A 25,739-nucleotide genomic window follows, 5' to 3' on the forward strand; every position below is an offset into this window, starting at 1 on the left:
ATGATCTAATTTAATTACTACAGGTTTAGATAGCTGGCCACTAGACTGACTGATGCCATGATCTAATTTAATTACTACAGGTTTAGATAGCTGGCCACTAGACTGACTGATGCCATGATCTGATTTAATTACTACAGGTTTACATAGCTGGCCACTAGAGTGACTGATGCCATGATCTGATTTAATTACTACAGGTTTAGATAGCTGGCCACTAGAGTGACTGATGCCATGATCTGATTTAATTACTACAGGTTTAGATAGCTGGCCACTAGAGTGACTGATGCCATGATCTGATTTAATTACTACAGGTTTAGATAGCTGGCCACTAGAGTGACTGATGTCATAATGTAATTTAATTACTACAGGTTTACATAGCTGGCCACTAGAGTGACTGATGCCATGATCTGATTTAATTACTACAGGTTTACATAGCTGGCCACTAGAGTGACTGATGCCATGATCTGATTTAATTACTACAGGTTTAGATAGCTGGCCACTAGAGTGACTGATGCCATGATCTGATTTAATTACTACACGTTTAGATAGCTGGCCACTAGAGTGACTGATGCTATCTAAACCTGTAGTAATTAAATTAGATCATGGCATCAGTCACTCTAGTGGCCAGCTATCTAAACCTGTAGTAATTAAATTAGATCATGGCATCTAGCTGGCCACTAGACTGACTGATGCCATGATCTAATTTAATTACTACAGGTTTAGATAGCTGGCCACTAGACTGACTGATGCCATGATCTGATTTAATTACTACAGGTTTAGATAGCTGGCCACTAGAGTGACTGATGCCATGATCTGATTTAATTACTACAGGTTTACATAGCTGGCCACTAGAGTGACTGATGCCATGATCTAATTTAATTACTACAGGTTTAGATAGCTGGCCACTAGACTCATTTACTCATCTAAAATATTATAGCCGACATGGGCCACTAGAGTGACTGATGTCATAATCTAATTTAATTACTACAGGTTTACATAGCTGGCCACTAGAGTGACTGATGCCATGATCTGATTTAATTACTACAGGTTTACATAGCTGGCCACTAGAGTGACTGATGCCATGATCTGATTTAATTACTACAGGTTTACATAGCTGGCCACTAGAGTGACTGATGCCATGATCTGATTTAATTACTACAGGTTTACATAGCTGGCCACTAGAGTGACTGATGCCATGATCTGATTTAATTACTACAGGTTTACATAGCTGGCCACTAGAGTGACTGATGCCATGATCTGATTTAATTACTACAGGTTTAGATAGCTGGCCACTAGAGTGACTGATGCCATGATCTAATTTAATTACTACAGGTTTAGATAGCTGGCCACTAGAGTGACTGATGCCATGATCTAATTTAATTACTACAGGTTTAGATAGCTGGCCACTAGACTGACTGATGCCATGATCTAATTTAATTACTACAGGTTTAGATAGCTGGCCACTAGACTGACTGATGCCATGATCTGATTTAATTACTACAGGTTTACATAGCTGGCCACTAGAGTGACTGATGCCATGATCTGATTTAATTACTACAGGTTTAGATAGCTGGCCACTAGAGTGACTGATGCCATGATCTGATTTAATTACTACAGGTTTAGATAGCTGGCCACTAGAGTGACTGATGCCATGATCTGATTTAATTACTACAGGTTTAGATAGCTGGCCACTAGAGTGACTGATGTCATAATGTAATTTAATTACTACAGGTTTACATAGCTGGCCACTAGAGTGACTGATGCCATGATCTGATTTAATTACTACAGGTTTACATAGCTGGCCACTAGAGTGACTGATGCCATGATCTGATTTAATTACTACAGGTTTAGATAGCTGGCCACTAGAGTGACTGATGCCATGATCTGATTTAATTACTACACGTTTAGATAGCTGGCCACTAGAGTGACTGATGCTATCTAAACCTGTAGTAATTAAATTAGATCATGGCATCAGTCACTCTAGTGGCCAGCTATCTAAACCTGTAGTAATTAAATCAGATCATGGCATCAGTCACTCTAGTGGCCAGCTATCTAAACCTGTAGTAATTAAATTAGATCATGGCATCTAGCTGGCCACTAGACTGACTGATGCCATGATCTAATTTAATTACTACAGGTTTAGATAGCTGGCCACTAGACTGACTGATGCCATGATCTGATTTAATTACTACAGGTTTAGATAGCTGGCCACTAGAGTGACTGATGCCATGATCTGATTTAATTACTACAGGTTTACATAGCTGGCCACTAGAGTGACTGATGCCATGATCTAATTTAATTACTACAGGTTTAGATAGCTGGCCACTAGACTCATTTACTAATCTAAAATATTATAGCCGACATGGGCCACTAGAGTGACTGATGTCATAATCTAATTTAATTACTACAGGTTTACATAGCTGGCCACTAGAGTGACTGATGCCATGATCTGATTTAATTACTACAGGTTTACATAGCTGGCCACTAGAGTGACTGATGCCATGATCTGATTTAATTACTACAGGTTTACATAGCTGGCCACTAGAGTGACTGATGCCATGATCTGATTTAATTACTACAGGTTTACATAGCTGGCCACTAGAGTGACTGATGCCATGATCTGATTTAATTACTACAGGTTTAGATAGCTGGCCACTAGAGTGACTGATGCCATGATCTGATTTAATTACTACAGGTTTAGATAGCTGGCCACTAGAGTGACTGATGCCATGATCTAATTTAATTACTACAGGTTTAGATAGCTGGCCACTAGACTCATTTACTCATCTAAAATATTATAGCCGACATGGGCCACTAGAGTGACTGATGTCATAATCTAATTTAATTACTACAGGTTTACATAGCTGGCCACTAGAGTGACTGATGCCATGATCTGATTTAATTACTACAGGTTTACATAGCTGGCCACTAGAGTGACTGATGCCATGATCTGATTTAATTACTACAGGTTTACATAGCTGGCCACTAGAGTGACTGATGCCATGATCTGATTTAATTACTACAGGTTTACATAGCTGGCCACTAGAGTGACTGATGCCATGATCTGATTTAATTACTACAGGTTTAGATAGCTGGCCACTAGAGTGACTGATGCCATGATCTGATTTAATTACTACAGGTTTAGATAGCTGGCCACTAGAGTGACTGATGCCATGATCTGATTTAATTACTACAGGTTTAGATAGCTGGCCACTAGAGTGACTGATGCCATGATCTGATTTAATTACTACAGGTTTAGATAGCTGGCCACTAGAGTGACTGATGCCATGATCTGATTTAATTACTACAGGTTTACATAGCTGGCCACTAGAGTGACTGATGCCATGATCTGATTTAATTACTACAGGTTTACATAGCTGGCCACTAGAGTGACTGATGCCATGATCTGATTTAATTACTACAGGTTTACATAGCTGGCCACTAGAGTGACTGATGCCATGATCTGATTTAATTACTACAGGTTTACATAGCTGGCCACTAGAGTGACTGATGCCATAATCTGATTTAATTACTACAGGTTTAGATAGCTGGCCACTAGAGTGACTGATGTCATAATGTAATTTAATTACTACAGGTTTAGATAGCTGGCCACTAGAGTGACTGATGTCATAATCTAATTTAATTACTACAGGTTTAGATAGCTGGCCACTAGACTCATTTACTCATCTAAAATATTATAGCCGACATGGGCCACTAGAGTGACTGATGTCATAATCTAATTTAATTACTACAGGTTTAGATAGCTGGCCACTAGAGTGACTGATGCCATAATCTAATTTAATTACTACAGGTTTAGATAGCTGGCCACTAGACTCATTTACTCATCTAAAATATTATAGCCGACATGGGCCACTAGAGTGACTGATGTCATAAGAGAGAAGGTGTTAATCCACAACCACATTTAACATGCTGTGTATTTTACTTTCTACCTTGAGACACCTTGAGTTGCCCATCCCTGATCTATGCCTACTAAACAAACAAAAAAACCTATATATAAATATATATATAACCCACTATGCAAAAGCTGGTTGAATCAATGTTGTTTCCATTTCATTTCAACCCCCCCAAAAAAATATATGTAATGACATTGAATAATTCGATTTGCAAAAAGTCATCAAGGACGTTTCGTTTGTTTTTATTTATTTTTTGCCAACTGTTTACCTAAATCCAATGACATGGTGAAATATTTTGTTGATGTAATTAATGTATTTTTCACCCGAGTTGACAACTGAATCAAATGTAAATAATCAAAACTAGACTTTAAACTGAAGTCTGTGCTCAGTGGGGAAAACGTTACAATATGAAATAATTTATCTCTTGACACAATCTCATCAATCCATAGATAATAATATGAGGACTTTGTGTTTGGACAGAGACGGATTGTACTATAACTTCCAGGTAGGACAGTTTGAACTGAAAATCACACCGCGTCGTGGCACTTCCATCCAGAAGATGAAAAAAAGAGTCGTGTTCGGGTAGAGGGAGGAGCGTTGGGGGTCAGACCGTGTCGGTAGTGACGGGCCCTTATGTCCCCTCCTCTCACCAACACCTCTCTCTGCGCACAATCACGCTGCCTTTTAAAACACATGGCCAATGGACTTTGCCACGACTTCCCAAAGTCAAAGTCTATCCATGTGTTCTACAACTCACCGAATGAACGGGAAAAGTTGTGTTCATCACAACTATGCTCTGGCTTTCCGAAGCATCTCTAAACGGCAAATGGAAAAAAAAGGTTAATATTATAACGCTTTCGTCTACCCAAAAGGGGGAAAATACGGGAAATCGAGGAGATGAGAGTAAAGAGGAGATTAGCGTGAAAACAGAGAATAATCCAATGTCATTCTAAAGGTATGGAGCACTATGATTACATAGGACATTTCTATGTTTGAAAAACACAAAAAGAAAATAAAAGTTTGGGAGAGTTTGAGGCAAAGTATGGCGCGGGAGAAGATTGGAGAAACCGAAGTGGTGAAAGTGAAGAAACAGAGGAAGAAATCCAAGAAGGAGCACAAAACAAGGACTGTACATTCTAACATTTTATATGATCGAACCAAAGGCGAAGACAACCCAAATAGACACTATTCAGACAATAAGATTAAAACCACAAAATATACTCTTCTCTCTTTTCTACCGAAGAATCTATTCGAGCAGTTCCATAGGTTTGCCAACGTATACTTCGTGTTCATCGCCCTGTTGAATTTTGTTCCAGTTTGTAATGCCTTCCAACCACAGCTGGCCCTGGCACCAGTGGTGTTCATCTTGTCTGTCACTGCCATCAAAGACCTTTGGGAGGATTACAGAAGACACAGATCCGATAAAGAAATCAACCACATGGATTGTTTGGTCTATAGCAGGTACAGTATTTATCCTATGGATTATATATACGCTGTTGTTCAATAAGTAGCCTATACGCTGTGTTCAATAAGTAGCCTATACGCTGTGTTCAATAAGTAGACTATACGCTGTTGTTCAATAAGTAGCCTATACGCTGTGTTCAATAAGTAGCCTATACGCTGTTGTTCAATGAGTAGCCTATACGCTGTTGTTCAATAAGTAGCCTATACGCTGTGTTCAATAAGTAGCCTATACGCTGTGTTCAATAAGTAGCCTATACGCTGTTGTTCAATAAGTAGCCTATACGCTGTGTTCAATAAGTAGCCTATACGCTGTGTTCAATAAGTAGCCTATACGCTGTGTTCAATAAGTAGCCTATATGCTGTTGTTCAATAAGTAGCCTATATGCTGTTGTTCAATAAGTAGCCTATATGCTGTTGTTCAATAAGTAGCCTATATGCTGTTGTTCAATAAGTAGCCTATACGCTGTTGTTCAATAAGTAGCCTACACGCTGTGTTCAATAAGTTGCCTATACACTGTGTTCAATAAGTTGCCTATACACTGTGTTCAATAAGTTGCCTATACGCTGTTGTTCAATAAGTAGCCTATACGCTGTTGTTCAATAAGTAGCCTACACGCTGTGTTCAATAAGTTGCCTATACACTGTGTTCAATAAGTTGCCTATACGCTGTTGTTCAATAAGTAGCCTATACGCTGTGTTCAATAAGTAGCCTATACGCTGTGTTAAATAAGTAGCCTATACGCTGTCCTATACGCTTTGTTCAGTAAGTAGCCTATACGCTGTGTTCAATAAGTAGCCTATACGCTGTCCTATACGCTGTGTTCAATAAGTAGCCTATACGCTCTCCTATATGCTGTTGTTCAATAAGTAGCCTATATGCTGTGTTCAGTAAGTAGCCTATACGCTGTGTTCAATAAGTAGTCTATACACTGTCCTATACGCTGTGTTCAATAAGTAGCCTATACGCTGTGTTCAGTAAGTAGCCTATACGCTGTCCTATATGCTGTTGTTCAATAAGTAGCCTATACGCTGTGTTCAATAAGTAGCCTATACGCTGTGTTCAATAAGTAGCCTATACGCTGTGTTCAATAAGTAGCCTATACGCTGTCCTATATGCTGTGTTCAATAAGTAGCCTATACGCTGTTGTTCAATAAGTAGCCTATACGCTGCTGTGTTCAATAAGTAGCCTATACGCTGTTGTTCAATAAGTAGCCTATACGCTGTTGTTCAATAAGTAGCCTATACGCTGTGTTAAATAAGTAGCCTATACGCTGTGTTCAATAAGTAGCCTATACGCTGTGTTCAATAAGTAGCCTATACGCTGTCCTATACGCTGTGTTCAGTAAGTAGCCTATACGCTGTTGTTCAATAAGTAGCCTATACGCTGTTGTTCAATAAGTAGCCTATACGCTGTGTTCAATAAGTAGCCTATACGCTGTTGTTCAATAAGTAGCCTACATGCTGTGTTCAATAAGTAGCCTATACGCTGTGTTCAATAAGTAGCCTATACGCTGTGTTCAATAAGTAGCCTATACGCTGTTGTTCAATAAGTAGCTTATACACTGTTGTTCAATAAGTAGCCTATACGCTGTGTTCAATAAGTAGCCTATACACTGTTGTTCAATAAGTAGCCTATACGCTGTTGTTCAATAAGTTGCCTATACGCTGTCCTATACGCTGTGTTCAATAAGTAGCCTATACGCTGTGTTCAATAAGTAGCCTATACGCTGTCCTATACACTGTGTTCAGTAAGTAGCCTATACGCTGTTGTTCAATAAGTAGCCTATACGCTGTGTTCAATAAGTAACCTATACGCTGTGTTCAATAAGTAACCTATACGCTGTTGTTCAATAAGTAGCCTATATGCTGTTGTTCAATAAGTAGCCCATATGCTGTGTTCAATAAGTAGCCCATATGCTGTGTTCAATAAGTAGCCTATACGATGTTGTTCAATAAGTAGCCTATATGCTGTGTTCAATAAGTAGCCTATACGCTGTTGTTCAATAAGTAGCCTATACGCTGTCCTATACGCTGTGTTCAATAAGTAGCCTATACGCTGTGTTCAATAAGTAGCCTATACGCTGTCCTATACGCTGTGTTCAGTAAGTAGCCTATACGCTGTTGTTCAATAAGTAGCCTATACGCTGTGTTCAATAAGTAACCTATACGCTGTTGTTCAATAAGTAGCCTATACGCTGTGTTCAATAAGTAGCCCATATGCTGTGTTCAATAAGTAGCCCATATGCTGTGTTCAATAAGTAGCCTATACGCTGTTGTTCAATAAGTAGCCTATATGCTGTGTTCAATAAGTAGTCTATACGCTGTTGTTCAATAAGTAGCCTATATGCTGTGTTCAATAAGTAACCTATATGCTGTTGTTCAATAAGTAACCTATACGCTGTTGTTCAATAAGTAGCCTATATCCTGTGTTCAATAAGTAACCTATATGCTGTTGTTCAATAAGTAGCCTATACGCTGTTGTTCAATAAGTAGACTATACGCTGTGTTCAATAAGTAGCCTATACGCTGTTGTTCAATAAGTAGCCTATACGCTGTTGTTCAATAAGTAGACTATACGCTGTGTTCAATAAGTAGACTATACGCTGTGTTCAATAAGTAGCCTATATGCTGTTGTTCAATAAGTAGACTATACGCTGTGTTCAATAAGTAGCCTATACGCTGTCCTATACACTGTGTTCAGTAAGTAGCCTCCTTTAGGGTACAAGGCTGCCACAGAAGATGTATTGATGTGCTGGTGGTGTTTTGTTGAGTAAACAAAGTATATTTCAAACAAACGGATACAATTTCTGCTACTGTTGCCTGTTCCACCTTTTTTTGTTCTCTACATTTCTAGATATATTATATATCATTTTACAGCTGAGTTTTAAGGCCCATGTCAGAGTCTTCATCACTACAGGACATTGAAGACTATGTAGCTGACTTTATACCTAAACCCATTTTTGTTATAATTGTATTTCCTAAATAAGCATAGTGGTGTTGATCTACCCTCAGGTCCTCAAGCATACAGGGAAATTAGTGCTCTTGGTTGGGACCCATCCCAGCTAGCAACGAGGAATTGGCCCAGATCCACTGTGTTAGCTGGGAGAGGGGGAGTTGACGGTTTCATTGGCTGTTGTGTACACAATGCATGACATAGACATGTCTAATGGCAACCATTTAATGTCTAGGCTATAGCATCAATTTGATGTGCTTTCATGGTCTACTTTTAGGAACTACAGTGTCTTCAGAAAGTATGTACACCCCTTGACTTTTTCCACATGTTGTTACAGCCTGAATAAAAACAACAACAAAAAATGGATTTCACCATGAAGCCAATGGTGACTTTTTAAAACAGTTACAGAGTTTAATGGCTGTGATGGGAGAAAACGGAGGATGGATCAACAACATTGTAGTTACTCCACAATAATAACCTAAATGACAGAGTGAAAATAAGGAAGCCTGTATAGAATATAAATATTCCAAAACCTACATCCTGATTGAAATAAGGTACTAAAGTAAAACTGTAAATTAAATAGCTGGTGTAAATAAAAATTGCCAATTTGGATGCAATCAATTAGCTTTGTTTCTCAGATCAAATAATATTTTTGGGGCCAATTAATATTGTGTGAGATTAACACATTTCTGTTATCGTGTGTGACCACAGATTATCCATTATATTTATTACCAGATACTCAAGTGTCTAACAATGAAAATAAATCTCTTCAAAAGTTGAAGGCAGTTCATTTGAATACCAGTCTCTAGCTAATCCACTCCCTGTCCCACTGCTAGTCTCTAGCTAATCCACGCCCTGTCCTACTGCCAGTCTCTAGCTAATCCACTCCCTGTCCTACTGCCAGTCTCTTTATCTAATCCACACCCTGTCCTACTGCCAGTCCTTTATCTAATCCCCTCCCTGTCTTACTGCTAGTCTCTTTATCTAATCCACACCCTGTCCTACTGCCAGTCTCTTTATTTAATCCACTCCCTGTCCTACTGCCAGTCTCTAGCTAATCCACTCCCTGTCCTACTGCCAGTCTCTTTATCTAATCCACTCCCTGTCTTACTGCTAGTCTCTTTATCTAATCCACGCCCTGTCCTACTGCCAGTCCTTTATCTAATCCCCTCCCTGTCTTACTGCTAGTCTCTTTATCTAATCCACTCCCTGTCCTACTGCCAGTCTCTAGCTAATCCACGCCCTGTCCTACTGCCAGTCTCTTTATCTAATCCACCCCCTGTCCTACTGCCAGTCTCTAGCTAATCCACTCCCTGTCCTACTGCCAGTCTCTAGCTAATCCACTCCCTGTCCTACTGCCAGTCTCTAGCTAATCCACACCCTGTCCTACTGCCAGTCTCTAGCTAATCCACACCCTGTCCTACTGCCAGTCTCTTTAGCTAATCTACTCCCTGTCCTACTGCCAGTCTCTTTATCTAATCCACTCCCTGTCCTACTGCCAGTCTCTTTAGCTAATCCACACCCTGTCCTACTGCCAGTCTCTAGCTAATCCCTACCCTGTCCTACTGCCAGTCTCTTTATCTAATCCACGCCCTGTCCTACTGCCAGTCTCTTGCTAATCCACTCCCTGTCCTACTGCCAGTCTCTAGCTAATCCACTCCCTGTCCTACTGCCAGGATGGCATGTGTCCTACTTTTCAGTACACTCAATAACAACCTAGGCAATACAAAACTTATATTAGATCAAATAAGCCACATGTAACAAATAAACTATTCAATTTTTTTGTTAACTGAATTCGATCCTCTCCTATTGCCCTTCACCCAACTCCCTGCTTGGTGAGCCACCTGCTAGAGAAGACAGATTTTGGGCCCAGTTATCCCTCTGGCTTCGCCTCTTCCTCTATGGTGTGACTCACAAATCTCTATAGCAAGAAGCGTCATTCACCCAAGGTTCATCAAAATCAGGCCAGCGCTGTCTGAGATCGAGTGTGACTAACGTACAAAAGTCGAAAAAGATGGAGACCGATCTACATTCTCCTCCCGATTTCATCATGGGGGACAAAATTATGTTACTGTAATGCCAATCAACTACCCTTGACATAAACGATTTACTGGCCCTGTGGACTGTAGGGTTACGGCCCTGTGGGCTGTAGGGTTACGGCCCAAATGGCACTACTTTTAACCAGAGTGCCGTTTGGGACGCAATCTAGGTCTGATATCCATCTCTCAACACTATCACTGGGAAGTTAGTTATTCAACCATTGATTTCCTTGAAAGGTTTCATATGCTGATGTCATCATTTTTATTTTCCTGACTTCCTGTGCTGTCTAGAGAGCCTGCATTTCCGGGCTTCCTGTGCTGTCTAGAGGGCCTGTATTTCCTGACTCCCTGTATTTCATGACTTCTTGTGCTGTCTAGAGAGCCTGTATTTCCTGACTCACTGTATTTCCTGACTTCCTGTGCTGTCTAGAGAGCCTGTATTTCCTGACTTCCTGTGCTGTCTAGAGAGCCTGTATTTCCTGAGAGCCTGTATTTCCTGACTTCCTGTGCTGTCTAGAGAGCCGGTATTTCCTGACTCCCTGTGCTGTCTAGAGAGCCTGTATTTCCTGACTTCCTGTGCTGTCTAGAGAGCCTGCATTTCCTGACTTCCTGTGCTGTCTAGAGAGCCTGTATTTCCTGACTTCCTGTGCTGTCTAGAGAGCCTGTATTTCCTGACTCCCTGTGCTGTCTAGAGAGCCTGTATTTCCTGACTCCCTGTGCTCTCTAGAGAGCCTGTATTTCCTGACTCCCTGTGCTGTCTAGAGAGCCTGTATTTCCTGACTCCCTGTGCTGTCTAGAGAGCCTGCATTTCCTGACTTCCTGTGCTGTCTAGAGAGCCTGCATTTCCTGACTTCCTGTGCTGTCTAGAGAGCCTGTATTTCCTGACTCCCTGTGCTGTCTAGAGAGCCTGTATTTCCTGACTCCCTGTGCTGTCTAGAGAGCCTGTATTTCCTGACTCCCTGTGCTGTCTAGAGAGCCTGTATTTCCTGACTCCCTGTGCTGTCTAGAGAGCCTGCATTTCCTGACTTCCTGTGCTGTCTAGAGAGCCTGCATTTCCTGACTTCCTGTGCTGTCTAGAGAGCCTGTATTTCCTGAGAGCCTGTATTTCCTGACTTCCTGTGCTGTCTAGAGAGCCTGTATTTCCTGAGAGCCTGTATTTCCTGAGAGCCTGTATTTCCTGAGAGCCTGTATTTCCTGACTCCCTGTGCTGTCTAGAGAGCCTGTATTTCCTGACTTCCTGTGCTGTCTAGAGAGCCTGTATTTCCTGACTTCCTGTGCTGTCTAGAGGGCCTGTATTTCCTGACTTCTTGTGCTGTCTAGAGGGCCTGTATTTCCTGACTTCCTGTGCTGTCTAGAGGGCCTGTATTTCCTGACTTCTTGTGCTGTCTAGAGGGCCTGTATTTCCTGACTTCCTGTGCTGTCTAGAGGGCCTGTATTTCCTGACTTCCTGTGCTGTCTAGAGGGCCTGTATTTCCTGACTTCCTGTGCTGTCTAGAGGGCCTGTATTTCCTGACTTCCTGTGCTGTCTAGAGGGCCTGTATTTCCTGACTTCCTGTGCTGTCTAGAGAGCCTGTATTTCCTGACTTCCTGTGTTGTCTAGAGGGCCTGTATTTCCTGACTTCCTGTGCTGTCTAGAGAGCCTGCATTTCCTGACTTCCTGTGCTGTCTAGAGAGCCTGTATTTCCTGAGAGCCTGTATTTCCTGAGAGCCTGTATTTCCTGACTTCCTGTGCTGTCTAGAGAGCCTGTATTTCCTGAGAGCCTGTATTTCCTGAGAGCCTGTATTTCCTGAGAGCCTGTATTTCCTGACTCCCTGTGCTGTCTAGAGAGCCTGTATTTCCTGAGAGCCTGTATTTCCTGACTCCCTGTGCTGTCTAGAGGGCCTGTATTTCCTGACTTCCTGTGCTGTCTAGAGAGCCTGTATTTCCTGACTTCCTGTGCTGTCTAGAGAGCCTGTATTTCCTGACTTCCTGTGCTGTCTAGAGAGCCTGTATTTCCTGACTTCCTGTGCTGTCTAGAGGGCCTGTATTTCCTGACTTCCTGTGCTGTCTAGAGGGCCTGTATTTCCTGACTTCCTGTGCTGTCTAGAGGGCCTGTATTTCCTGACTTCCTGTGCTGTCTAGAGAGCCTGTATTTCCTGACTCCCTGTGCTGTCTAGAGGGCCTGTATTTCCTGACTTCCTGTGCTGTCTAGAGGGCCTGTATTTCCTGACTTCCTGTATTTCCTGACTTCCTGTGCTGTCTAGAGGGCCTGTATTTCCTGACTTCCTGTGCTGTCTAGAGAGCCTGTATTTCCCGACTTCCTGTGCTGTCTAGAGAGCCTGTATTTCCCGAATGAAAAGCATCACTGTGGGTCTGTCTGGTATAGGCCATGGTCCACAGGAATCAAAAGGAGCAGTGTTTAAGGCCTCTATTTGAGCTAGACCTGTTCTCAACCTTGGACATAATTGGGTTTTGCTCTGTGACTCCTGCTACTGTGGTGTTAAAGATTGTTCTTAACATCTCACTGTGAGATTGTGGATGATTTTAGGGACGTCCTCCCGGGCCCTGGTTAAACATTGTTCATCAAGGACCAGGACTATGTGCCTTAATGGAAAACATCCAATATGGTGCAAGATTTCCCCTGTCTAAACCAGGCGACACTTATTGTGATATTGGGGATAATCTAGGGGTGGTTTCCCAGGCCCAGATCTCAATGGGAATCCCTGCTAAAATAATGTTTCAATCATATAAACCTATAGCCCTGTATTATCAGTATTTCTTAATGGAAAATCTCCATTCAAAGTGTTTTTTTTAAAGCGAGAACTAGGCTTAATCTGTGTAACAGGCCCACATTTGAAGTCAATAAGGTTGATGGTGATTTCAATAGCAGGCGGTTGGATCATGGTACTTTTGATTCCTGTATGACATAACTGTAAGTCTAAACGGATAAAAAAAAAGCATTACCTAAATTAGCATTTTTATCTTTTGCGAGAAATAAAGTGATTTTTATTTATTTTTTTAACTGTAAAATCCCCAGAACCCACCTAGGTTCTGGTAAGGACTGTCATTATACACTAAGCCTGTCTAATTTTTAAAGTGGAACTGACAGCGTTTTAACTACTTTGGAGATATGATGAAACATAAAGACAATCATATACAGTCAGAAATATCACATGACCTGTTTATGGTTCTAGAATGTACAGTAAGACATTATTGGTAGAATAAATGGATGTAGTTCAATGCATTATTTAATATAAATTCACCAATATATTTCTTGGTAGTCTGAAACATATTGCTATCAGGTTGTAAAATCACAGCTGGTCTGCTACATTGTTTGCTGCCTCCACTCATTCGAGATGCGTTGTTTCAGTTTCAATGACTCAATATTTTGAACAAAAAAACAGACGCCTAACTACTGCTGGGAATGTCAATGCAGTCGAACTAGCAAGGGAAATGATCACAACTCAGTCATAACGCGACTAATAGGCTAGAGCACGTGTCAAACAAGGCCAGTGGGGCCGAATAGGACACACTTGAGTCATCTACTAAACTCAGCAAAAAAAGAATGTCCTCTCACTGTCAACTGTGTTAAATTTTCAGCAAACTTAACATGTGTAAATATTTGTATGAACATAACAAGATTCAACAACTGAGACATAAACTGAACAAGTTTCACAGACATGTGACTAACAGAAATGGAATAATGTGTCCTTGAACAAAGGGGGGGGTCAAAATCAAAAGTAACAGTCAGTATCTGGTGTGGCCACCAGCTGCATTAAGTACTGCAGTGCATCTCCTCCTCATGGACTGCACCAGATTTGACAGTTCTTGCTGTGAGATGTTACCCCACTCTTCCACCAAGGCACCTGCAAGTTCCCGGACATTTCTGGGGGGAATGGCCCTAGCCCTCACACTCCGATCCAACAAGTCCTAGACGTGCTCAATGGGATTGAGATCTGGGCTCTTCGCTGGCCATGGCAGAACACTGACATTCCTGTCTTGCAGGAAATCACTCACAGAACCAGCTGTCAGGGAAGAGTACTTTTTGCCAGTCCTGTCTGGTCCAGCGACGGTGGGTTTGTGCCCATAGGCGACGTTGCTGCCGGTGATGTCTGGTGAGGACCTGCCTTACAACAGGCCTACAAGCCCTCAGCCCAGCCTCTCTCAGCCTATTGCGGACAGTCTGAGCACTGATGGAGGGATTGTGAGTTCCTGGTGTAACTTGGGCAGTTGTTGTTGCCATCCTGTACCTGTCCCGCAGGTGTGATGTTCAGATGTACTGATCCTGTGCAGGTGTTGTTACACGTGGTCTGCCACTGCGAGGACGATCAGCTTTCCGCCCTGTCTCCCTGTAGCGCTGTCTTAGGCGTCTCACAGTCCGGACATTGCAATTTATTGCCCTTTCCACATCTGCAGTCCTCATGCCTCCTTGCAGCATGCCTAAGGCACGTTCACACATAAGAGCAGGGACTCTGGGCATCTTTCTTTTGGTGTTTTTCAGAGTCAGTAGAAAGGCCTCTTTAGTGTCCTAAGTTTTCATAATTGTGACCTTAATTGCCTACCATCTGTAAGCTGTTAGTGTCTTAATGACCGTTCCACAGGTGCATGTTCATTAATTGTTTATGGTTCATTGAACAAGCATGGGAAACAGTGTTTAAACCCTTTACAATGAAGATCTGTGAAATTATTTGGATTTTTACGAATTATCTTTGAAAGACAGGGCCCTGAAAAAGGGACGTTTCTTTTTTTGCTGAGTTTAACTTAAAAAGGGAATGTTCCCTTGTTAGATTTTAGTTCATCTCGCTCTGGCTAACATTAGTTGTTTATCTTGTTGTTGTTGATGTGCATAACTGAGGGAGAGAGAGAGCCTACCTTTTCCTGGTTCTTTGACCAATAGGACTGTAAAGTTCCCAAATGTAAGAGGACTCCCGTGGTGTTTTACATGTTTACAGAAATTCATTCAGGTAATTTTTGTGGCTTTTGGCAAATGTATTCTAATGATATAAAGTGGCTCTGTTGTTACTTCCTGTAAACACAGTCCAGTTCATAGTGAATGATGACAGGTCCTACTGCCTGTAAACACACAGTCCAGTTCATAGTGAATGATGGCAGGTCCTACTGTAAACACACAGTCCAGTTCATAGTGAATGATGACAGGTCCTACTGCCTGTAAACACACAGTCCAGTTCATAGTGAATGATGACAGGTCCTACTGTAAACACAGTCCAGTTCATAGTGAATGATGACAGGTCCTACTGCCTGTAAACACACAGTCCAGTTCATAGTGAATGATGACAGGTCCTACTGCCTGTAAACACACAGTCCAGTTCATAGTGAATGATGGCAGGTCCTACTGTAAACACACAGTCCAGTTCATAGTGAATGATGGCAGGTCCTACTGCCTGTAAACACACAGTCCAGTTCATAGTGAATGATGACAGGTCCTACTGCCTGTAAACACACAGTCCAGTTCATAGTGAATGATGACAGGTCCTACTGCCTGTAAACACACAGTCCAGTTCATAGTGAATGATGACAGGTCCTACTGTTAACACACAGTCCAGTTCATAGTGAATGATGGCAGGTCCTACTGCCTGTTAACACACAGTCCAGTTCATAGTGAATGATGGCAGGTCCTACTGTAAACACAGAGTCCAGTTCATAGTGAATGATGACAGGTCCTACTGTAAACACACAGTCCAGTTCATAGTGAATGATGGCAGGTCCTACTGCCTGTAAACACACAGTCCAGTTCATAGTGAATGATGGCAGGTCCTACTGCCTGTTAACACACAGTCCAGTTCATAGTGAATGATGGCAGGTCCTACTGTAAACACACAGTCCAGTTCATAGTGAATGATGACAGGTCCTACTGCCTGTAAACACACAGTCCAGTTCATAGTGAATGATGGCAGGTCCTACTGTAAACACACAGTCCAGTTCATAGTGAATGATGGCAGGTCCTACTGCCTGTAAACACACAGTCCAGTTCATAGTGAATGATGACAGGTCCTACTGTTAACACACAGTCCAGTTCATAGTGAATGATGACAGGTCCTACTGCCTGTAAACACACAGTCCAGTTCATAGTGAATGATGGCAGGTCCTACTGTAAACACACAGTCCAGTTCATAGTGAATGATGGCAGGTCCTACTGCCTGTAAACACACAGTCCAGTTCATAGTGAATGATGACAGGTCCTACTGTTAACACACAGTCCAGTTCATAGTGAATGATGACAGGTCCTACTGCCTGTAAACACACAGTCCAGTTCATAGTGAATGATGGCAGGTCCTACTGCCTGTTAACACACAGTCCAGTTCATAGTGAATGATGGCAGGTCCTACTGTAAACACACAGTCCAGTTCATAGTGAATGATGGCAGGTCCTACTGTAAACACAGTCCAGTTCATAGTGAATGATGGCAGGTCCTACTGCCTGTAAACACACAGTCCAGTTCATAGTGAATGATGACAGGTCCTACTGTTAACACACAGTCCAGTTCATAGTGAATGATGACAGGTCCTACTGCCTGTAAACACACAGTCCAGTTCATAGTGAATGATGACAGGTCCTACTGCCTGTAAACACACAGTCCAGTTCATAGTGAATGATGACAGGTCCTACTGTAAACACACAGTCCAGTTCATAGTGAATGATGTCAGGTCCTACTGTAAACACACAGTCCAGTTCATAGTGAATGATGACAGGTCCCTACTGTTAACACACAGTCCAGTTCATAGTGAATGATGACAGGTCCTACTGCCTGTTAACACACAGTCCAGTTCATAGTGAATGATGGCAGGTCCTACTGTAAACACACAGTCCAGTTCATAGTGAATGATGGCAGGTCCATGAGGCAAAGACTTGTTTGTATGAAGGCCTACTGTAAATCTGATTGGCTGTAGTGCACCGGTCTGTGTAGACTCTGGTCCTGAACAAGACAGATGGTTTTATTTACTGTAGTGTCTATTCATTGTCTAAAACGCACGGCCGCTTTCTCACTCTATATTGCGATAGAATTTTCACAACTGCGTTACTCTACGTCATTCCCAAACATTCTATGAATTTATGAAAGTGGTCGCTTGTCAGAAAATGTAAAAAGAAAATGGAAGTGTAATATTCTTCCTGGGGGTGTTTCATGTTGCTAAAACACTGTTCCATTAACGTTTACAGTGTAGTCACAAGTCCAGAATGATCAAACATATATATTTACAAAGGATGGGTTGGAGGAATGGACAGTGCACACCTCTCAGAGAATGTTTCCTCTCTCCCCTTACTGCCGGGATGTTTCTTTCTCCCCTTACTGCCGGGATGTTTCTTATCTCCCCTTACTGCCGGGATGTTTCCTCTCTTCCCTTACTGCCGGGATGTTTCCTCTCTCCCCTTACTGCCGGGATGTTTCCTCTCTCCCCTTACTGCCGGGATGTTTCCTCTCTCCCCTTACTGCCGGGATGTTTCCTCTCTCCCCTTACTGCCGGGATGTTTCCTCTCTCCCCTTACTGCCGGGATGTTTCCTCTCTCCCCTTACTGCCGGGATGTTTCCTCTCTCCCCTTACTGCCGGGATGTTTCCTCTCTCCCCTTACTGCCGGGATGTTTCTTATCTCCCCTTACTGCCGGGATGTTTCCTCTCTCCCCTTACTGCCGGGATGTTTCCTCTCTCCCCTTACTGCCGGGATGTTTCCTCTCTCCCCTTACTGCCGGGATGTTTCTTATCTCCCCTTACTGCCGGGATGTTTCCTCTCTCCCCTTACTGCCGGGATGTTTCTTATCTCCCCTTACTGCCGGGATGTTTCCTCTCTCCCCTTACTGCCGGGATGTTTCTTATCTCCCCTTACTGCCGGGATGTTTCCTCTCTCCCCTTACTGCCGGGATGTTTCCTCTCTCCCCTTACTGCGGAGTTCTTACCCCCTTACTGCCGGGATGTTTCTTATCTCCCCTTACTGCCGGGATGTTTCTTATCTCCCCTTACTGCCGGGATGTTTCTTATCTCCCCTTACTGCCGGGATGTTTCCTCTCTCCCCTTACTGCCGGGATGTTTCCTCTCTCCCCTTACTGCCGGATGTTTCCTCTCTCCCCTTACTGCCGGATGTTTCCTCTCTCCCCTTACTGCCGGGGATGTTGCCTCTCTCCCCTTACTGCCGGGATGTTTCCTCTCTCCCCTTACTGCCGGGATGTTTCCTCTCTCCCCTTACTGCCGGGATGTTTCCTCATCTCCCCTTACTGCCGGGATGTTTCCTCTCTCCCCTTACTGCCGGGATGTTTCCTCTCTCCCCTTACTGCCGGGATGTTTCCTCTCCTCCCCTTACTGCCGGGATGTTTCCTCTCTCCCCTTACTGCCGGGATGTTTCCTCTCTCCCCTTACTGCCGGGATGTTTCCTCTCTCCCCCTTACTGCCGGGATGTTTCCTCTCTCCCTTACTGCCGGGATGTTTCCTCTCTCCCCTTACTGCCGGGATGTTTCCTCTCTCCCCTTACTGCCGGATGTTCCTCTCTCCCTTACTGCCGGGTCTTATCTCCCTTACTGCCGGGATGTTTCCTCTCTCCCCTTACTGCCGGGATGTTCCTCTCTCCCCTTACTGCCGGGATGTTTCCTCTCTCCCCTTACGGCCGGGATGTTTCTTATCTCCCCTTACTGCCGGGGATGTTTCCTCTCTCCCCGTACTGCCGGGATGTTTCTTATCTCCCCTTACTGCCGGGGATGTTTCCTCTCTCCCCTTACTGCCGGGATGTTTCTTATCTCCCCTTACTGCCGGGATGTTCCTCTCTCCCCTTACTGCCGGGATGTTTTCTATCTCCCCTTACTGCCGGGATGTTTCCTCTCTCCCCTTACTGCCGGGATGTTTCCTCTCTCCCCTTACTGCCGGGATGTTTCTTATCTCCCCTTACTGCCGGGATGTTTCTTATCTCCCCTTACTGCCGGGATGTTTCTTATCTCCCCTTACTGCCGGGATGTTTTCCTCTCTCCCCTTACTGCCGGGATGGTTTCCTCTCTCCCCTTACCTGCCGGGATGTTTCCTCCCTCCCCTTACTGCCGGGATGTTTCCTCTCTCCCCCTTACTGCCGGGATGTTCCTCTCTCCCCTTACTGCCGGGATGTTTCCTCTCTCCCCTTACTGCCGGGATGTTTCCTCTCTCCCCTTACTGCCGGGATGTTTCCTCTCTCCCCTTACTGCCGGGATGTTTCCTCATCTCCCCTTACTGCCGGGATGTTTCCTCTCTCCCCTTACTGCCGGGATGTTTCCTCTCTCCCCTTACTGCCGGGATGTTTCCTCTCTCCCCTTACTGCCGGGATGTTTCCTCTCTCCCCTTACTGCCGGGATGTTTCCTCTCTTCCCTTACTGCCGGGATGTTTCCTCTCTCCCCTTACTGCCGGGATGTTTCCTCTCTCCCCTTACTGCCGGGATGTTTCCTCTCTCCCCTTACTGCCGGGATGTTTCCTCTCTCCCCTTACTGCCGGGATGTTTCCTCTCTCCCCTTACTGCCGGGATGTTTCCTCTCTCCCCTTACTGCTGGGATGTTTCCTCTCTCCCCTTACTGCCGGGATGTGTCTTCTCTCCCCTTACTGCCGGGATGTATTTCTAGGTTTCTTCGCTCATAACTTCAGATTGACCTGGCTGAGGTTCGTGGCCTCTCTGACCTGGCTGAGTGTTTCTGTTGTCAGACACCTGGTTCTTGATAAAAGCCAATGGAAACTAGAGACGCTAGGGGCCAGTCACGGACTTGGCTTAGACTTGATCATATATCAAAACAACGTCGGTTTCCCAGACACAGATTAAGCCAACAGGTTTTGATTTAGACCTTCCTAATATTGAGTTGCACCCCCCCCTCCTTGCCGTCAGAACAGCCTCAATTCGTCAGGGCATGGACTCTGCAAGGTGTTGAAAGCGTTCCACAGGGATGCTGGTATGCTGGATGCTGGTCCATGTTGACTCCAATGCTTCCCCACAGTTGTCAAGTTGGCTGGATGTCCTTTGGGTGGTGGATCGTTCTTGATACACACAGGAAACTGTTGAGTGTGGAAAAACCCAGCAGCGTTGCAGTTCTTGACACAAACAAACCTGTGAATCTGGCACCTACTACCATACCCTGTTCAAAGGCACTTCAATATTTTATCTTGCCAATTCACCCTCTGAATCCATGACTGAATCCACACAATCCATGACTCAATTGTCTTAAGGCTTTAAAAAATTATCTTTAACCTGTCTCCTCCCCTTCATCTACACTGATTTGAAATAGATTTAATAAGTGTCATCAATAAGGGGTCATAGCCTTCACCTGGATTCACTTGGTCAGTCTGTCATGGAAAGAGGTGTTCTCAATGTGTTGTATGCTACAGTATGTACAGTGCATTCTGAAAGTATTCAGACCCCTTCACTTTTTTCACATTATTTTACGTTACTGCCTTATTCTAAAATGTATTAAATAATTCTGCCCCCCCGTCATCAATCTACACACAATACCCCATAATGACATCACAATACCCCATAATGACATCACAATACCCCATAATAACATCACAATACCCCATAATGACATCACTATACCCCATAATGACATCACTATACCCCATAATGACATCACAATACCCCATAATGACAGGGCAAAAGACTATTACATTTATTTTTAGGGGGCAAATGTATAAAGAATATAAAACCGAAATACCTTATTTACATAAGTATTCAGACCATTTGCGATGAGACTCGAAACTGAGCTCAGGTGCATCCTGTTTCCATTGATCATCCTTGAGATGTTTCTACAACTTGATTGGAGTCCACCTGTTGTAAATTCAATTGATTGGACATGATTTGGAAAGGCACACACCTGTCTATATAAAGGTCCCACAGTTGACAGTGCATGTCAGAGCAAAAACCAAGCCATGAGGTTGAAGAAATTCTCCGTAGAGCCCCCGAGACAGGATTGTGTTGAGGCACAGATTTGGGGAAGGTTACCAAAAAAATTCTGCAGCGTTGAAGGTCCCCAAGAACACAGTGGCCTCCATCATTCTAAAATGGAAGACGTTTGGAACCAACAAGACTCTTCCTAGAGCTGCCCGGCCAAACTGAGCTATTGGGTTAGAATGGCCTTGGTCAGGGAGGTGACCAAGAACTCAATGGTCACTGACAGAGCTCCAGAGTTTCTCTGTGGAGGTGGAAGAACCTTCCAGAAGGACAACCATCTCTGCAGCACTCCACCAATCAGGCCTTTATGGTAGAGTGGCCAGACGGAAGCCACTCCTCAGTAAAAGGCACATAACAGCCCGCTTGGAGTTTGCCAAAAGACGCCTAAAAGACTCTCAGACCATGAGAAACAAGATTCTCTGGTCTGATGAAACCAAGATTGAACTCTTTGGCCTGAATGCCAAGTGTCACGTCTAGAGGAAACCTGCCACCATCCCTACGGTGAAGCATGGTGGTGGCAGAGGTGCTTCAACGAAGTACTGAGTAAAGGGTCTGAATACTTATATATATATATATATATATATATATATATATATATATATTTGCTTTTAAAAAAAAAATGTAATTGCAATCATTTCTAACACTGTTTTTGCTTTGTGTGTGTCACGTAGAGTAGGCCAGAAGGCTAAACTGGAAAACCTAACCTCCATAAAAAATAAAAAGATGGCGGAGCCGCAAAAGTTCTTCTGTGCAAAGGTGTTTATTTACATAGTGATTCCGGAACAAAAACAACAGTACTGCCATCAAACGTATACCTCATGGGACCGCTAAAAACAAAGCTGCCCCACCCACAGCTCAATCCAAAATGCCTCCCTATGAACTGAAAGAGAGGCTCCTTTTGTAGGGGTAGCCCCTCCCCTCAGAACAATTAACACTAATTAATTAAGCAATTACTATTCAACCTACAGATTCCATTTATCTACACATACCAAAATATATACATTGCAACACGTTTATGAAACATCACAATATAACATTTACAAAATGACATCACTACTGACAGTGTCTTCCAATATGCCCATTTACATTAATGAGCCATTCCGGACAGGCACTACAAAGTAAGCCCAATTCCCTTAGCTCGGGTCCTTATCCAGCATAGCCGCAAGCTACAGAGATGGAGAGAGAGAGGAACAGAACAAACAACTGCTCATCCATAACATCTAAGTATAATAAATATTGCTTATATTAAATATGAACACCTGTCTGTTTATTTCTTTATACCATAACCGGTTACTGACGTAAGTGTGAAATGTATGTACTAAGATAGAGAAGTTAACTTGTGTGTCGACCCACATTGTTAACTTGTCTGATAATGGAGCAGGGAGGAGTAATGAATGTGTGTGCGTTAAAGTACCAAATGCTGCCCGCGGCCAGTGACGGACTTCTACGTCACAGTGTGTAGATTGAGTTAAAAAAAAATATATCAATTTTAGAATAAGGTTGTAACGTAACAAAATGTGGAAAAAGTCAAGGGGTCTGAATACTTTCAAAATGCACCGTATCTCCATTTGTCACGATTGTTCACATCCATTGATTTTGTTGTTGTTTACAAAGTGGGATTAAAATGGATTTCATTGTCATGTTTTTGTTAACGACAAAAATACTCAAAAGTGTAAGATGATAAATTCTAACATTTGTGTTCAACCACCTGATTTAATACATGATTAGATAAGTGTTCAACCACCTGATTTAATACATGTCAGAATCACATTTTGGCAGTGATTACAGCTGTGAGTGTTTCTGGGTACGTCTCTAAGAGCCTGAGTTGTGCAACATTTGCCAATTTGTATTATTTTCTAAATTCTTCACTCTCTGTCAAGTTGGTTGTTGGTCATTGGTAACCAACCATTATGAAGATTTGCCATAGATTTTTAAAGCCGATTTAAGTCAACTGTAACTAGGCCTCTCAGGAACATTCACTGTCTTCTTGGTAAGCAACTCCAGTGTATATTTGGCCTTGTGTTTTAGGTTATTGTCCTGCTGAAAGGTGAATTCATCTCCCAGTGTCTGGTGGAAAGCAGACTGAACCAGGTTTTCCTCTAGGATTTTGCCTGAGTTTAGCTTCATTCTGTTTATTTTTTATCCTGAAAAACTCCCCAGTTCTTAATGATTACAAGCATACCCATAACATGATGCAGCCACCACTATGCTTGAAATTATGGAGAGAGTGGTACTCAGTAACATGTTTGGGGCAAATCCAATATAACACAACACTTTGTATTCAGGACAATTTTTTGCAGTTTTACTTTAGTGCCTTATTGCAAACAGGATGCATCTTTGGGAATATTTGTTTTCTGTACAGGTTTCCTTATTTTCACTCTGTCATTTAGGTTAGTATTGTGGAGTAACTACAATGTTGTTGATCCATCCTCTGTTGTCTCCTATCACAGCCATTAAACTCTAACTGTTTTAAAGTCACCATTGGTCTCATGGTGAAATCCCTGAACGTTTTCCTTCTTCTCTGGCAACTGGTTGAATCTGTGTTTTGAAATTCACTGCTGGACTGAGGGACCTTACAATTATATGTGTGTGGGGGGGTACAGAGATGAGGTAGTTGTTCAACACTATTATGCAACTCATTATGTGACTTGTTAAGCACATTTTCACTCCTGATTTATTTATTGAGTAACACTCTGACTGAATGCTCCCCAGCTGAGTTTAGAAAGACTAAATCATCTTTCTGGTTGTAGTTTAGAGAGACTAAATCATCTTTCTGGTTGGAGTTTAGAGAGACTAAATCAGGATACCTAGTGGCTTTCCAGTGACAATAGAAATACCTATGACTTCCTGTTGTGGACCAGACTCAAGCAGGTGTTGAAGCATGGACATTGTTACCCAATCCTGTGCTTTGTGTGGCTTTTAGATCCGTTTTATATAATCTATCACAGCTATTATGAAACTGTTTTTGATTTGGTTTGATATCATTTCCTGGCAGGGTTTGACATTCAGCCTGTTTTCCTTGGCTGGAGTTCAGAGACAGTTGCAAGTTCCAGAGGAACAAGAATGCTGAATATTTTCTGCATATTTTGCTGAATATTTTCTGCATATTTTGCCCAGTTTTCTTTAAAATGCCCAATGTTTTTTTTTATAAAAAAAAATGTATATCCATATCAAAATCAATTTTGGGTAACAATCAAGTATCTTATTGTAATAGATTTCCGTTAAAATGGGGGGAAAAGATAGCTTTTTGGCAAGATTAGGACTGCCTGGGAGTGTTCTGAGTGGGCTGCTGTTGTCAGTGTGGTTTGGAGCCTGTTTATTATTGGTCTATTAATCCATTTACAGCATGATGATGTCACCGTAAACAAACAAACAACTCCCGCCCATGCAAAAACCTGCTGATTAGAAGGTCCTGTGTAGATTGTATTTTGAAACGGTACCAATCAGGAAATAACACTGATAACAAAAGAATCACACTTTTACAGTGTTGTACAATTTATAAAACACAGGAAAACACCGGGTTTTTTTTGGACTGCACAGGGCCTTTGAACCACTCTTTTATGTTGAGTTGGTGACTTGACAGATGTACATCTCGATGTGTATCTACTGACGGTGTTAAACCAGGTTTCCTGGATATTGCGAAAGGTGTCCTGAAGGAGTTCATTCTGGGTCCTGTACTTGTTACTGTTTACATTAACAATATCGACTTGTAGACAGGGGAGGGGGAGTTACCAGAGGAGGGGGAGTTACCAGGGGAGGGGTGAGGAGGGGGAGTAGACAGGGGAGGGGTGAGGAGGGGGAGTAGACAGGGGAGGGGGAGTTACCGTGGTAGGGGTGAGGAGGGGGAGTTACCAGGGGAGGGGTGAGGAGGGGGAGTAGACAGGGGAGGGGGAGTTACCATGGGAGGGGTGATGAGGGGGAGTTGACAGGGGAGGGGTGATGAGGGGTAGTAGACAGGGGAGGGGTGAGGAGGGGTAGTAGACAGGGGAGGGGGAGTTACCATGGTAGGGGTGAGGAGGGGGAGTAGACAGGGGAGGGGTGAGGAGGGGTAGTAGACAGGGGAGGGGTGAGGAGGGGGAGTAGACAAGGGAGTAGACAGGGGAGGGGGAGTTACCAGGGGAGGGGTGAGGAGGGGGAGTAGACAGGGGAGGGGTAGTTACCATGGTAGGGGTGAGGAGGGGGAGTTACCATGGGAGGGGTGAGGAGGGGGAGTTACCATGGGAGGGGGAGTTACCATGGGAGGGGTGAGGAGGGGGAGTTACCAGAGGAGGGGGAGTTACCAGGGGAGGGGTGAGGAGGGGGAGTAGACAGGGGAGGCGGAGTTACCAGGGGAGGGGTGAGGAGGGGGAGTAGACAGGGGAGGGGGAGTTACCAGGGGAGGGGTGAGGAGGGGGAGTTACCAGGGGAGGGGTGAGGAGGGGAGTAGACAGGGGAGGGGGAGTTACCATGGGAGGGGTGAGGAGGGGGAGTAGACGGGGGAGGGGGAGTTAC

General features: G+C 43.4%; 1 protein-coding gene across 1 annotated transcript in view; it reads left to right on the top strand.

The window, feature by feature from the left end:
- Positions 1-4,550: 4,550 nt before the first annotated feature.
- The window catches only part of atp10a (ATPase phospholipid transporting 10A), a 144,998-nt gene continuing 123,809 nt past the window's right edge, over positions 4,551-25,739 (top strand). The window contains exon 1 of the mRNA XM_029697368.1: positions 4,551-5,372. Coding sequence (XP_029553228.1) covers positions 4,900-5,372 — 473 coding nt within the window. The 5' untranslated portion in view covers positions 4,551-4,899. The remainder of the gene's footprint in view (positions 5,373-25,739) is intronic.

The sequence above is a fragment of the Salmo trutta genome, chromosome 17 (genome assembly GCF_901001165.1).
Source record: "Salmo trutta chromosome 17, fSalTru1.1, whole genome shotgun sequence".
Lineage (NCBI taxonomy): Eukaryota > Metazoa > Chordata > Actinopteri > Salmoniformes > Salmonidae > Salmo > Salmo trutta.